We start from the raw sequence: 14,980 nt of genomic DNA, 5'->3' as shown, positions 1-14,980 counted from the left end.
TACAGTGAGACATCATGCTTTTCTCATCATGCCGCGCTTCAAATGTCGGCGCCCAAGTTTACTTCCAGCGCTAGCTTGCAGCTTCATTGATGACAAATCTTGGAATCTTTTTTTTCCTCTTCATTTGAATTTAGCGTATGGAAGCACGCTGTGTGTTCAAACAGATACTCACTGTGTGTGTTTGTGTGTCCGTGTGTGCGTATGGAAAGCTATTTGAGCATTTATAGCATCGTATTTATTCTATAGTAGTCCGCGTAATAGGATAATTTTACTATGCAGATTTCTCCTCACTAGCAAGACAAAACTGTGCACTAGTTAACTGTGTGCTCCTAATACCATATGACCAAATTCTACTTGTTAAAATCTAGCGCTTCTCTCGTGGTACCTGTACATGTGGCACACAGGTGTCAATGAGAGCACAGTTAACACATAATCATCCTGCTTGTATTAGTAAAATAGTGTTACACGTAAGATGCAGTCTTTCTACCAGTGCTCTGAGTTCCCTGATTAGTGAGTACAAAGAGTTTACTGGTACACGACCTTAAGCTGGATATCAAGGATACGGAATAAATGCTCACACAGCTTTCCAATGTGTGTGTGCACACGTGTGTGTGTGTGTGTGGTGCGTGTCACCAGTAGCTTCTCTCAGGCGACTTTTGCCGCTTTCAGATAAAGAGGTGAAAACATTTCACGTATCCAGCCTTGACGTTCGCTATGGTGGTGCTGGTGAAAGCTGTCAGAGCGGCTTTTTCTTTTTTTCTTTTTATTTATTAATTATTTTAGGAAGGCCTTTGAGCATCGCGGCTAATGTGTGTAATTCCGCTTGACGTCTTGGTTTTCAAAATGTCACAGATCCAGCATGAATATCCCTACTAATTAGTGACTGACTGACCGGCCGGAGCGTATGAGACGACTTGGAGTCCATGCATTGTGTTTTGATGCCCGCAGACTTAGCTTAGTCGACTTACTGACAAACAGTAATGTGTGTGTGTGGGGGGGGGGGGGGGGGGGTGCATACGTGCATGTGTGAAAGCAGTACACATTTCAAATTCTGTCGTTTCTCCAACAACTTCACTTAAGGCGTACTAATACCTTCTATCCATTCATTTTCTATAGCATTTATTCACTCAAATCTAACTGGACCCATTTTTAGTTGACTTTTGGCGTGCGAGAAGTGAGGTATACGCTGAACTGGTCCCCAGCCAATCGCAGAGAACACAAACACAACACAAACTTTCATTACGTTGTTTCGTCCCATTATGTAAGTGGGACTGAAAAGCAAATATTTAGGACAGTTGTGACATTTTTTGAAACCATATATATTTCATTACAGATTTCTTGTTCAGTAAGACCAGCGTTCACCTGTTCCAGCTGCATTCGATTGTGGCGTCCCACAAGGCTCAATTTTGAGGCCTAACCAGTTCATACTATAGCTATTTCCCTTGGTTTCCATACACCTGTTTCCTTGAGTGCTTTTACACATTTGGGTGGAAGGCGTGCTTAGAGTCAATCTCGGCTGAGGTTGAACAAAAGTAGTGGGGTCCACCCTGGACCGGTTGGTGGCAATTTGCAGGGCTCATGTGGAAAAACAACCTTTCACACTCACATTCACACCTATTGATACATTTTGAATGACCCCAACATACATGTTTGTTTGGAACGTATGAGGAAGCTAGGGTACCCGGAAAGAACCCATGCAAGCAAGAAAGGAGAATTTAGCTGAGCTAGGCCACCGTGCTGCCACGCACTAATCCCATTTGAAAAATATACATACTGTATTTATAACCTCATCCTTTCACATATACAATGAACCCCACCCACATAAAAAGGTTTTTAATGGTCTGTGACTGCCACCAGTAGGCAGTAGAGCACTATTTCCTATTAGACAAAGTTATGGCCTGAATAAATGAAGGGCCAAGATGCCACAAGATTCCACCAAAGCAACGTTTTTGTATCAGGCGTGATCACAAACACAGCGATTAGGTTCCCAAAATTCTTCGTGTGTATGTTGGGGTTCACTTTATACATAAAAAGCTTCATCCACCATGTTGTTCTTGTTCGCAATGGTCCCATAGACACCCAATAGAGACATAGATAAATAAATATATGTATATAAATATATGTACAGGAGAGGCAGCATGTCCACTTTGTGTGTTTCCTTTGCTGAGTTCATGTGTGTGTTCGGTTTGTCTTTCCGCAGCAACAAGGTGCCGCCACCAGCGTGTACTGCGCCGTGGCTCCCGAGCTGGAGGGGCTGGGGGGAATGTACTTCAACAACTGCTTCCGCTGCGAGCCCTCCGCCCAGGCCCAGGACCCGGATGCTGCCGCCGGCCTGTGGGAGCTGAGCGAGCGCCTAGTGGCACAGGGCGAGACCATGGGCCAGATCCGGGCCATTTGAGGATTAAGGAGTCACGGTCATCATTGTCTCCCCCGCCAAAAACAAAAAGGGAAAAAAATGGGGAAGCCTCATTGACTGCGTTGTTGGGTATAGCTGCCAAAAGCACGACCATGTGGATGGACACGCCAAAATGCAAGAAGAGGGGATAATGATGTCACATGTACTAGGTGGGGAAAATGGGAACAATTTACACTTGGGTTCTGCTCTTTTATTCTTGATTTTCATCCTTGTTAAAAACACTTTTCTTTGAAAGTAAATGTTGAGCAATAGACATTCTCTCTGTAGTTTATGTGTCTGATTCCAGCAATAGTGTCACAAATAGTCGTAGTAATATTAGGGCCACACTGGAAAAAAAAAAAAATACTATGCGAAAAGTCGGATGTGATCAAGATCAACTCTTTTTTTTCGTTTATTTACAAGAATTAAGTCACACGTAAAGTATAGAATGAGAATGTTCCAAGAAGGAAGTGAAATAATGAGAGTAAAGTTATGTATTTACAAGAAAACGGTCACAATTTTACAAGATTAAAGTTAGAGTATTGCAAAAAATGTTGCAAGACTACAAAGAAAATTGCAAAAGAACAAAAAATAACAATGAAAAACAAGTAATAACAGAAAAAAACATAATTTGGAGGCAGTAATATTTTAGTCATGAAGACGCAATTTTACGAGTCCTCATCACCAATGAAATAGTTTGAGAGTAAAGTTAGTATCTTGTCGTAAAAAGTGGTAACATTACAAGCAAAAAGTAGGAAGGACTATGACAAGAAACGGTTGCATTAAAAAAAAGGAATGTCATCGTAAATTTTACATTAACAGGAAGCGACAATATTACAGGGGAAAAATGCAATATATTGACATATTAACAATATTTCACAAGGGAAAAAATACATGTTTTACTCCTTTAATGAAACCGTTTTTTTTGAAGACTTATAACTTTATTCTCAAAATATTTTCTTTCTACTTGAGTGTCTCCAATTAAAAACAAAATTAAACGCAAAACAATGAAATGCTATTCATTTGACCAATTCTTTTTTTCATTGTGGCCCTAACATTTTGTTTCCAAATCGTCCATCTTCCCCAGTCTTTTTTTATTTTAGGTAGAGGAGGTGGGGGTGGGGGTCTATTTATAAATGTTTCCTTCTTGTGTGTTAATCCTTCAGGGTTGGGTCTAAAAAAGAAACAATGAGAAACTCATGGCTATATCAACACATCGAGGTATGATTCCATATATATATACATATATATATATATATATATATATATATATATATATATATATATATATATATATATATATATATATATATATATATATATATATGTAATAATTCCGCTTTTTCCTTTTTTTTTAATTATCTTTTTTTTTAATAATGTCCCAATCTTCTATACAATATTTACAACATCCTGATTTGTGGACGTGTGCTAAAGGGGTTTGGACATCACTTCATCATGTTTTTTTTCTCCAGTTTTCTCTATGAATCGACCTATTTGTTTATAAACTACACTCTGATGAGATTATTACAATTTGGAGGTGTTTTTTTTTTCTGAATACGAAATGTTTTTGAGATTATTTTCTTCTCAGAGGAACATGAGGTGGGTTTCAGTCTAGTGGATTTTTCTTCTTTTTTTAAATGATTTTTCCTGGGGATTTTTTGTTGTTGTTTTGTTTTTGTTTTTTTTACTTGGCAGGGATTTGGGGGCATGAGGGGTCAAAGTTGCGCCGCCGTTAGTTTGGTTGCCTTTTGAGACCTTGTGCTTAATGGCAGTCGGGGTGCTATTTGTCCGTCTTGAAACGTCAGCGTTCCAGTGGAGGGATATCTGTGGAGAAGAAATGAGACAAATTAAAGCTTGAATAAATATAAAAATAACAACAACAAAAAAGGGATACAGTGTGTGCATTTCCAGGCATGTGTGTTTTGCTTTTGAAGCTCATTAAAAGGAGAGTGTGTAAATCAGCTGGCCATTAGGGGGAGATATTTGTGTAGGCAGCAAACAAGCAATGTTGAGGTCACCACTGTTTTCCAAAGCATCAGTAAAACACACCAAATGTCATTTCACATAATGAATGCATTTTTATTTACGAGAGCATGCCGGTGGGCTGTGCAAAAGAAAAAAAAACACATACAAACAGCTGATCGCACAGATGCTCACACATTCCTTGTTTATGATTATTGTTAATATTCCAAAATAAAAAGAACACATGTTTGGACACATGCTGCGCATGTATACACAGAAGGAAGGCCATAGCGTCAGTGTGTGCCACGTTGCTGTAATCAGCAGTGCACTTTACAGTGCAGGTGCCTTATCACTGGATTTTTCACACCACGTTACAGCATTTTCCAGTGAATCTCACACACACTGAACACACACTTGGAAGCACAGGTACCATCACACTCTCAGTGTGGCATTAGTTACAACACCGGAGCAAAGAAATTATCATGAGAGAGATTTGAACAATTGAAACTTGTTGAAGTTGCTGTCCATGGTGATCACGCATGACCACTGCTTGTGCCTCTCACCTCAAGTTTCATGGAAAATCCTTTGAGCATTTTTTTCTATATCCATCTTAAGGTGAATTGTAACTCTTGTATTGAACGTGATCAGAGAGTGCAGCATGTAACTCATGTTCTGTTCTCCACAATAAAGTCCTTCAGCGAGGCATTCGAAAATCGAAGACCTTCAGGGCCCCCCGCCCCCACCCCGCGTATCAAACGAACAGACGTGAGCGTTCTGAGTAAAGTGGGAGGAGCCTGTCCAGCTTCCACAGCGAGTGTCATCGATCAGCTCGTATCGGAATGGTCCTGATAGCTGATCAATATGCTACACTTCCTCTCAGCCGGAGGAGTAAAGATGAGGAACTTGATCCTTTCACCCCACCACCCAAGTCCAGTCTTTGCCAATCTTTTTTTGATGATGAATTGAAGGGAAATACCATCAATCTATTCCATCCCGTCGTAAACCACTTTGAACATTTTGGTAAGAATTTTTTTAATGGGGGGAAAAATAGTACTTAACAGTAAAGTTCTGCATATCAACAAACGGTAAAGATGAAAGTAAATAAAACGTAATTAAAAAATACTTTTTTGCTCCAATTTGATGGACATTGAGCTGTTCCTAATATGACGTGTACGATAATACATACTCTTTAGATTTGATACTTTTACACAAAGAAGACCTCAAAATAAGCTGCAATAATATGAATCATTTTTCACCGAGCATGAAATACATATTTGTAAATAGAATAAATGCGTTACTCCTTTCATGAAACTGTTTTCACCTACAACTACAACTTTTTTCTCTCTCTCTCTCTCTTTCTTTATATATATATATATTATATTATATATGTTTATAATTATTCTTTTTTTTGTGAACTAATTAAGTGAAACTGGATCGTTTCTTATAGCACACATGTGCCGCAAAGAAGTGAGTGGGGAATGACTTCCCCTCTACACACACACACACACGCACACACACACACACACACTTGTACACACTCAAACGTGTGGTAGAACACAATACCTCACCACAAGCCAAGATGAAGCAAAAACCAACAGTGACTGTTCCCTTGATTTCTTTTCTTCCCTTCACTGAGTTCATTTCAATTTGGGCTGTAATTGTTTACGAGCGACCATTTCATTTTCCATTATTGTTTTTATTTCTCCTCGTGATTAATTTCACCTCTCAAGGAATAATTATGAGAGGATTGATTTGATTATGCCTTTGTTCTGGCCCCCGTCGGCTCCATTGACTGAGGGAAATGCCATCTCGCCATTTGCGGCGGATATATTTAATGATCACAATCAATGTTAAAGCTCTCTCTAGACTCGACTAACTCAATAAATATCTGCCAGGAGGAAATTTACCATCTAACTACAGCCGGCAATAAAGTCTGTGCCTTTCCTCCTCCTCCCTCGACCGCCCACTCTGCTCTCTTTCCATCTCTTCTGTGGTGAGGGCCACATTGTGATTAAAACTGCTGATACATTTTCATTAAGAGCTGCTGCAGAGTCCAGTCAGTCATCACGCTGCTTTGTTGCTCTCGTCAGCCGCTTGTGAACTGTGATGCCAATTCATTTTTTCTTTTTTTTTTGTGCCATTTTAATGGCTCAACTCTCGTCCCGCTGCCTTTTATAAATATACAGTGACGGCTAGTATCTCACATAACTTTAGCACTCTCGTAAGTCAAGATACCACTAAATACCAGAACAATTGATTTGAATTTCTCTCTCTTTTAAAAAAAAATTATATATTCAAAAAATTCAATTGTACCCATTGCAAAGCCAGCTAGCTATCCAAGTACCATATCGGCTGTATGTATTTTGCCGTATTATCTCTGTTCTCAAGTTACCTCCACGGGGTTGTGGGCAGAGCTAAAACTGTTAGCGACAAGTTTTGATGATTGTATCCATCAGGAGAATCGAAGAAAGAGGCCTGTTAAGCTGAGTCTGTTTGTTCAGTGGTCGTTTTTTACAGAAGATTTGTAACTGGAGAATCAAAGAAAGCTATTAGAACAGCCTTTGTATCTACTTTCTGATGATCTTAGATTCATTTCAAGGTTTGACTCAAGATGTTGCAAGCTTTGAAGAAAGTAGTGAGTAATAGAAATAGAGGAAACGGATTGATTGCAGAAAATTGTACGAATAATTAGTTTGAAAAAAAAATGACTCAAGTTGTATGTTTATGAGGGAAAAAAAATACAACTTTGTTTTTATGAATTATCATGAGTTTCACACAAATATTTATTGTAATCCTGATTTTAGAATTTGTGTACTTTAATGCATCATGTATGCTTGTGACATTTAAAAATGTTGTTTTCCGCAGGAAAGGAACTCCATTGGAAATTGTGGACCCTCTTTGTCCCTTGCTCATTGTTACAGTGTCACGTTAAATTCTGACGTTTCATTGATTTGACCGTATTTTTGTTTTTAACAAATTACACAAGAAGTTAGCGCGTCGACCTCACAGTGCAGAGGTCGTGGGTTTGATTCTGGCTCTGGCCTTCCTATGTGGACTTTGCTTATTCTCCTTGTGCCAGCATGGGTTTCCTCAGGGTACTCCGGTTTCCTCCCACATTCCAAAAACATGCATGGTAGTTTGATTGAACATTCCAAATTGTCCCAAAGTGTGAGTGTGAGCGCGAGTGGTCGTTCATCTCTGTGTGCCCTACGATTGGCTGGCAACCGTTTTAGGGTATCGCCCACCTACTGCCCAAAGACGGCTGGCATAAGCTCCAGCACCCCTGCGACCCTTGTAAGGATAGAGCGGTTCAAAAAATTGATTGATGGATTTTTGAAAAGAAGAATGATGTGCATAACAGAGGCCGCAATATAGACAGCAGTGATGTGTATATAACGACCATGTATATAGTAAGGCGTTTTTAGCCGAAAAAAAAAACGGACCATGTTGAGTAAGGTGTTTTTAGCCGAAAAAATGACCATGTATAGTAAGGCGTTTTAACTAAAAAAAAAAAAAAAACGACCATGTATAGTAAGCTGTTTTTAGCCGAAAAAAAAACCTAGCATGTATAATAAGGCATTTTTAGCCAAAAAAAAAACGACCATGTATAGTAAGGTGTTTTTAGACGAAAAAAAAACGACCACGCATAGTCAGGCGGGGTTGTGTTTTTTTTATTAATCATGGTCGTTTCTTTCGGCTTAAAAAAATACATGGTCGTTTTTTTTCGGCTAAAAACGCCTTACGATTGTCACGATTCGGTTTAGGGACCAACAGGTGGCAGTGTGGAGCTCCCCCGGCAGCTGCACACCTGTTGGTCATAGGTAATCAGGCATATAAAAGGACTCCTGCCCGCACACTCGGTGTCGGGTCATTGTTGCGTTTGCTACTGTCATGCTTTGGTTGCTGTTTTTGTTTTCTGTGTTTTATCAATACACATCTTCAAATATACCCTGCTCCTCTCTCCTGCCTGCTTTTTGGGGTCCACCACCACCACGCAACGTGACAACGATACATGGTCGTTTCTTTTGTCCAAAAACGGCTTACTATACATGGTCGTTTTTTTTTCAGCTAAAAATTTTGTCCCAAAATGCCTTACTATACATGGTCGTTTTTTTCGGCTAAAAACGCCTTACTATACATGGTCAGGGTTTTTTTCAGCTAAAAACGCCTTATTGTACATGGCCTTTTTTTTTTCGTCTAAAAACGCATTACTCTACAGGGTCGTTTTTTGGGGGGCTAAAAACGCCTTACTAAACATAGTCGGTTTTTTCCGTCTAAAAAAGGCTTACGATACATGGCCTTTTTTTCGGCTAAAAGCGCCTTACTATACGTGGTCATTTTTTTTTTTTTTGGCTAAAAACACCTTACTGTACGTGGTCCCTTTTTTTCGGCTCAAAACGGCTTCCTATATATGGTCGTTTTTCTCGGATTAAAACGCCTTACTACACATTGTCGTTTTTTTCGTCGAAAAATGCCTTACTCTACATGGTCATTTTTTTGGGCTAAAAACGGCTCATCGTTCACTTCAAAGAACCGGCTCTTTGTACCGGCTCGTTCGCATTCGACACATCACTTGTGAAAATGTTGGTGATTGAACAGTCAGAGGTGCTGCCAAAAAGAACCCTTTCTTCACCGAAATTCAGTGAAATTAATTTAGATTCCGTTTGCAGCATTACAAACCGAATACTTCATACTTCACCATAAAGTTAATTTAAAACTTAGTACCTCAATTCAAAAACTAAATCTGACGTTGAAAAAAACTTTTGTATTTTTAAGACTGAATATGAAAATAAACAGAATTTAATTTTCAGTGATGATCAAATACAGTTCCAAAGAAAAAAAAGTATATTGTTTCAAATTCAGATTGTATAATTCAGATTCAGTTATTCAATATGATTCAGAGTAACCTTAATGGGACTCATACTTTTCTGATCAGCGAGTCCCTGGGACTCACTGCCGGTAAACTGTAAAATTATCACTGGAGCGATGACCGCTTTTTCTGCACTCAGTGATTGACTTCTATGCAAAGTCATTTCTCAACTTGTCTTCCATGCCATGTCATGCCTGTTGAGTGTTGATTTTCTTCATATTAAGAAACTACTGCACTAAAACATTCATTCATAAATGTATATAATATGCTTTTTTGTTTTTCTCAGGATAAATAACACGTACCCTGACTGTTCTACTCTTTGAATAAAAACACTTCATTCAAGCGTTAGGGAATGCAAGGGGTTATGATGGAGGGGTGTTTCAAATCATAAAGACCTGCCAAGTGGTTTGATAGCATTGTTTTGTACATGTTCTCGGCTAGGCCTCAGCTTCAAAATCAGTCCTTGGTCCTTGTTCTTAGAGCCAAGTCCTTGAACTTGGCCTTGGCCTCGGGTTGCCGGTCCTTGGACACAACACTGATAGACAGTGCATATATTTAATGATTTGTAGCAGCAGTAGGCAGAATGTCTGCATTGTCTGGCCTTGTATTGTATACTACAGTCGTGTTTGTGTTATTAAAGCCACCACAACTGTCTGATGGTTGTCGTTATCATTTCTCTTTCCTGTTTCTGTACAGCCACCACTGCTTCGGAGCTAAACAGCACAGTGGGGCGCCAACACCCTGCTGCGCCGTGTGCATTTTTAAGCCTTACGTGCAAATGACACTGAAACGGATCACTGTTTGTCACACTGCCAACCCCTTTTCCCGCACATATGGTTAATTGAGTTTATGTTTTCTTCGGACTGCTTTATTCAGTGTTTTAAATATAGTTGTGCTTCAGTGGATGTGTTCCTGTGCTCTTTCTATGGCTCTTGGCTTCATTTGCAGGACCTGAATTTGGATAAGAGGCTGGGTACACCCTGGATTGGTCAGCAGCCTGTTGCAGGTAACATATGGACAAACATCCTCCCATTTATAAATTTAAATTAAGTATTTCTCACATTTTGCTATTTGTTGGTGTTTGTTTTAGTAAAATGATTTTGTTTTCTTCTATGAACTACCGTCAACATAACTTCTAAATTCCAAATGCAAAGATTATTTATTTGTAGAAAAAGAAGGGATGGTGAAAATACCAAAAATGTTCTAGTGGGGTTTTTTGTTGTTGTTGTTTTCAGATCTCTTTGGGGTTTTTTTCTTGAGCTGTAGTTTTTAGCCGTTCAGGTCTCCATTTTGGGTTGCAACCTGTTCTTCCTAATACTGCTTCTAAAGAGGCACAGTACACCACGGATTGGTCGCCTATCTATCACATGGCATGTAGACATACCAACATAGATTTGTAGTCTGTTTAAAACTGTAACTGGATCCATATAATTTTGTTTTGTGCTTCCACTTGACGAAATAAAATTAAGTAAATTCACCCAAAACTTTTTTTCATTGTATATTAATAATGCAAAAGGGTCCTACACCCTAAGGCGCGTTAGTTTCAAATTCCGTTTAAAATTAGCCAATGTCCACAGTTGTTACTCGATATAAATGATGTGTGTCGATTCCCAACTAAAACCACATCACTGATTTGTTGGTTCTGCTACTGCCAGTCATTCAGTATTTTTTTTTCCAAAATGTTACTTTGAGATTATTTACAATTGTGAAATTGATACTTGTCAAGTTGCAAACACATTTTAAGACTTTTGAAAGATCAATCAAAGACATTTTAGTCCCAAACAAGACCTTGTTTTCAGATTCATGGATTCAATGCTTTTTAAGGCATTTTAATGATCTGCGGGAACCCAGATCCAATAAAAAAATAAAATAAAAAATAAACTTTGTTGAAAAGGGCATCATTTCATCACGAAACCAGACAACTCCTCACTTTTGGAATCCTAACTCTTCACTTATTCCCCCCATGCTGGTCTTCCCACACCATCCATAACTCGCAGGTGTTTGTATTTATATATTCGATGTATGGAAGCCACCGCTCCATCGAGGAAATCTTCAAATTCCCCAGCGTGTCCTCGGCACGAGACAGCATGACCTTGTAAACCCTGAGTTATTTTCTCCAACAACTGTGTACGACTGGGAAGAAATGTGAGAAGGGGAAACGATGGGATGGGGTGGGGCGAGAGGTGGTGATGGGATATGGGAAGCTTGTAGGTGGGAGGGGGGTGGGGGGGTGTTGGTCGAGTAAAAGAGCTCCTGCCTGTCATACCTTTCAAACGCTAAGAAAAATGAGCACTTGGGCTGAAGTACAATTATTAGCCCCTGTCCACAGATTCATCACAGCATAGAGTGGGAGGTAGAAAGGGTGGAGGAGGGGGTGGAGCGATAAGCTTGTGGAGTGGCAGAGGGAAACAATGAGAAAGTGAGGAAATTGACCCAAGTCCGTGAGCGAGTTGCTAAAGTGCTCGGAGAAACACAAGGGATGATGAAAAGGGGACGGAAGAGGTGGAGTTTTGGGAGTGAAGAATGGAAGTGGGGAGGTGGGGCTAAATAAAAGGTGAGTGAGGAAATGAGAAAGAGCGAGGCCGAGGTAAAAGAGGCTCGAATGAAATAAGAGGATTTGTCAGGCCACTGCTCGGTGGCAGCAATAAAGTCTGATAATCTGCGGAGGCCCCGACGCTTGGCTGCTCACACGCCGACTCGCTTCATGTCCCACTTTACCACCAGGCCACGCCAAGGTCACACACGCACACACGCGCACATATTTTCAATCAGCTTGTTTGCACTCCAAGTGTGGGTGTGTTGTGTGTGTGTGTGTGTGTGTGTGTGTGTATGTGCACTCCTTCGAAAAGCTGCACAGTGTGGCCAAAAAAAGAAAACCACACAGCCAATTGTCCTCGCCATCCTCTTTTGAAAGCATTGCCTTCACTTTAACAAACATAGCCGCCCACACCCATGTTGATTTTGGACTCTCATTTTTCTCCCCTTCTTAACCGACTTGGGCTGCGCCAATCAATAACTATCAAAACCGTTAAGTGAATACATCTGTCACGCGCAGATAATAGATCGGCGGGGATGTAACGCGTCTGGTTCAGACCGCCACCGGCTGAAAGGAGATATGCGCTTCTGTCTGCGCGCTGCGTGTGTGTGCGATAGAAAGAGAGTCAGTGTCCCACAGAGCGCAGATCAGATGAATTCATTCTGCTTTTGAGCTAAATTTCAAAAATACAAACTGAAGCAAAAAAATTGCACCAAGTACTGTACTGTATGTGTGAGTAGAAACTGGACAAAACATTAGGTACCCCTAACCAAGCTAATGACATCCGAAATAAAATTAACAATGAAATAATTTTATTGAATAAGTTTCAAAACACATGTTCGAAGATAATGTTTAAAAATCTGCGCAAAGACTGAGAACTATGTAGTATTCAGTCGTGGAGGCAAAGCCTTAAACCGTTTTGCACCATTTTAATTTTCCAGATTTTTTTTATTTTTTATTTTTTGTGTCTAAAATGGAGCCTAAAGATGCACTTGGGCACCTTTGCTCATATCAGCAGTTATTTGTGCTAGACACCTGTATGTCTACGCCTCAAATAGTTCAGTGGCATGGACACTTTAGAGTGCCTAATTGTCAAATGTGAGTACGCACACATCACAGAGAGAAATACAGAAGAGTGAGGTAGTGATGGGTCCATGAGGCCTCATGAGGCGTGTCGACACACTGACACACTGTGTTGATACTGTGCTGATACTGTGTCACTGACCACTGCCACCTGCTGGACCTTCAAGATCCCTGCAGCCAACCCACTTAACAGACTGAACTGACTGATAAATTGTTTTGTATATTGAACATATAAAATATACAATTCGGTAATAAATTGGCAAAAGGTGAAGGTAAGATATAAAAAAAGGAAAAGAAAATAGTCATCATCACAAATATGTGTTCAAAGGAGTAGAAAGAAGCAAAAAACCTACCCCGAGTCCTACCCCTTCTTATATATGAATTGATCATTTTTCTAAATAGGAAAGAAAGTCTAAATATCAACAAATGCTTTTACCCTTATGTATGCTGTACTAATACATTTTTACATTAGGTTTGTATATACAGTACATACTCTTTAGAGCACATGTATATGTCGATTTTCTCATATTCATAATGGATGCTACATTTCATTAATATATTAAATAATCTCATCAATGTATTTCTGATGTATTGCTATATTTCATGAGTGTATCGAATTTATCAGCTTAATTCTGATTTGTGTAGTTGTCTTGTACTACTCTCGAATTCATTTTTAATCTCAGCAAGACAGTTCCTCATTTTACTGGTCCGTTTCAGAATCATTCCACAGATTTACACCTATTACAGATACACTCCTTTGTGTGATGTTCGTTCGTGTTTTGGATTTTTTTTGTATAGATTAGTACCCCCTAAATTATGACAACTTTCTCGAATTTTAAAAAGCTTCTGGATCTTTTGGGAAAGGTTATTATTGTGTGCTTTGTACATTAATTGGGCGATTTTGAAGTCAATCAGGTCATGAGATTTCATTGTTTAATTTGATAAACAGTGGATTTGTGGGTTCCGTCCATTTGGAACCAGTGATTGTTCCGATTGCTTTGTATTGTAGTTTTAAAACTGTTTTACTGGCATTTCCCCATATTCCCACACAATAGGTCAAATATGGAAGTAATAAAAGTACGTGTACAAGGATCTCTTATTCAGCACATCCTTAGTTTTTGGGAGGATCCCTATGGTTTGGGATATTTTTCTTTTATTATCTATTATGTAGCTGCCAGCACGGTTTTGCATCTACAACTGTTCCAAAACATTTTCATAAGGTCATTCATCGATTTGATGATGAAGTGTACAATATCATTCACATCCATGCATTCATTTTGCAACATTCAATGTGTTCAAATAATGTGAAGATCATTTGAATGAGGATGCTTGTGGGCTTTTATTTCACAAATTTTTATTGAGAAAAATAAGATGCTCCAATGTTTTAAACTTCAGCCTGTTGCGTCTTTTACAAGCGATTTCTCCTGCTGTGGAGAACACACGCTCACAAGGGACGGATGAGGCTGGCGTACAAAGGAACTCCTTTGCGAGGTGGGAGAGGTTTGGGAAAGAAGTGTGTTGGTCCTTCCAGTACAGCTGCTGCGTGGAACCTTGATTGTCAAACATGGAGTGGAGAGTCAACCAATAATAATTACTGATTGTCAATTAAATCATCAACATAGCAACCGTGAAAAGATGAGTGAACGTTTGTATACCTGGCGTAATACTGGGTGTATCGCGAACTTCATTCTCATGCTTGGCCCGATAATGCCTCAGCATGGTGGAGGTGCTTCTGTTGGTGTATGACAATTCGACCCGGCAAATTCGACATTTCATCTGTACTGAAATGTGAATAAGAAGTAACTAAGAGTTACCTTGAAATGTATTCGGATTAAAATGGTACAACACATGTCAATAATCTGAGAGGCACTCGGCGAGTGCCTCTCGCCGAGAGGCTCTCGGCGACAGAAGGCGATTTGAATAAATAAATAAATAAATAATACCTTATTCTCCGGGACATCAAAATGGTCCCACACGACGGATGATTTGCGTCTCTGCTCCATAATCGGCAAGGCACGAACACGAAGTCTGCACTGACACGAACTTCGACAAGCGAGCGTGAGTGAGGTCTGGCTTGTTTCGGCAAGTGGCATTGTGTCGCCAAACCCACTTCCTTATAAACACTGTGCGGCGG

General features: G+C 39.7%; 3 protein-coding genes across 5 annotated transcripts in view; 2 read left to right on the top strand and 1 right to left on the bottom strand.

Moving 5' to 3' along the window:
* wwox (WW domain containing oxidoreductase) overlaps positions 1-2,674 on the top strand; it is a 172,285-nt gene extending 169,611 nt beyond the window's left edge. For all 3 annotated transcript variants that reach the window (XM_052060287.1, XM_052060286.1, XM_052060285.1), the window contains one exon: positions 2,201-2,674. In XM_052060287.1, coding sequence (XP_051916247.1) covers positions 2,201-2,398 — 198 coding nt within the window. In that variant the 3' untranslated portion in view covers positions 2,399-2,674. The remainder of the gene's footprint in view (positions 1-2,200) is intronic.
* The window catches only part of sephs1 (selenophosphate synthetase 1), a 162,189-nt gene that overhangs the window by 24,975 nt on the left and 122,234 nt on the right, over positions 1-14,980 (top strand). The gene's annotated exons all lie outside the window — the stretch shown is intronic.
* LOC127597311 (transcription factor Maf-like) overlaps positions 4,050-14,980 on the bottom strand; it is a 49,678-nt gene continuing 38,747 nt past the window's right edge. Inside the window, exon 3 of the mRNA XM_052060295.1 lies at positions 4,050-4,219. The gene's annotated coding sequence lies outside the window, so the exon portion shown is untranslated. The remainder of the gene's footprint in view (positions 4,220-14,980) is intronic.

Source organism: Hippocampus zosterae, chromosome 3 (genome assembly GCF_025434085.1).
Source record: "Hippocampus zosterae strain Florida chromosome 3, ASM2543408v3, whole genome shotgun sequence".
In the NCBI taxonomy this organism is placed as follows: Eukaryota; Metazoa; Chordata; class Actinopteri; order Syngnathiformes; family Syngnathidae; genus Hippocampus; species Hippocampus zosterae.
This window is presented reverse-complemented; position numbering and strand designations above follow the sequence as displayed.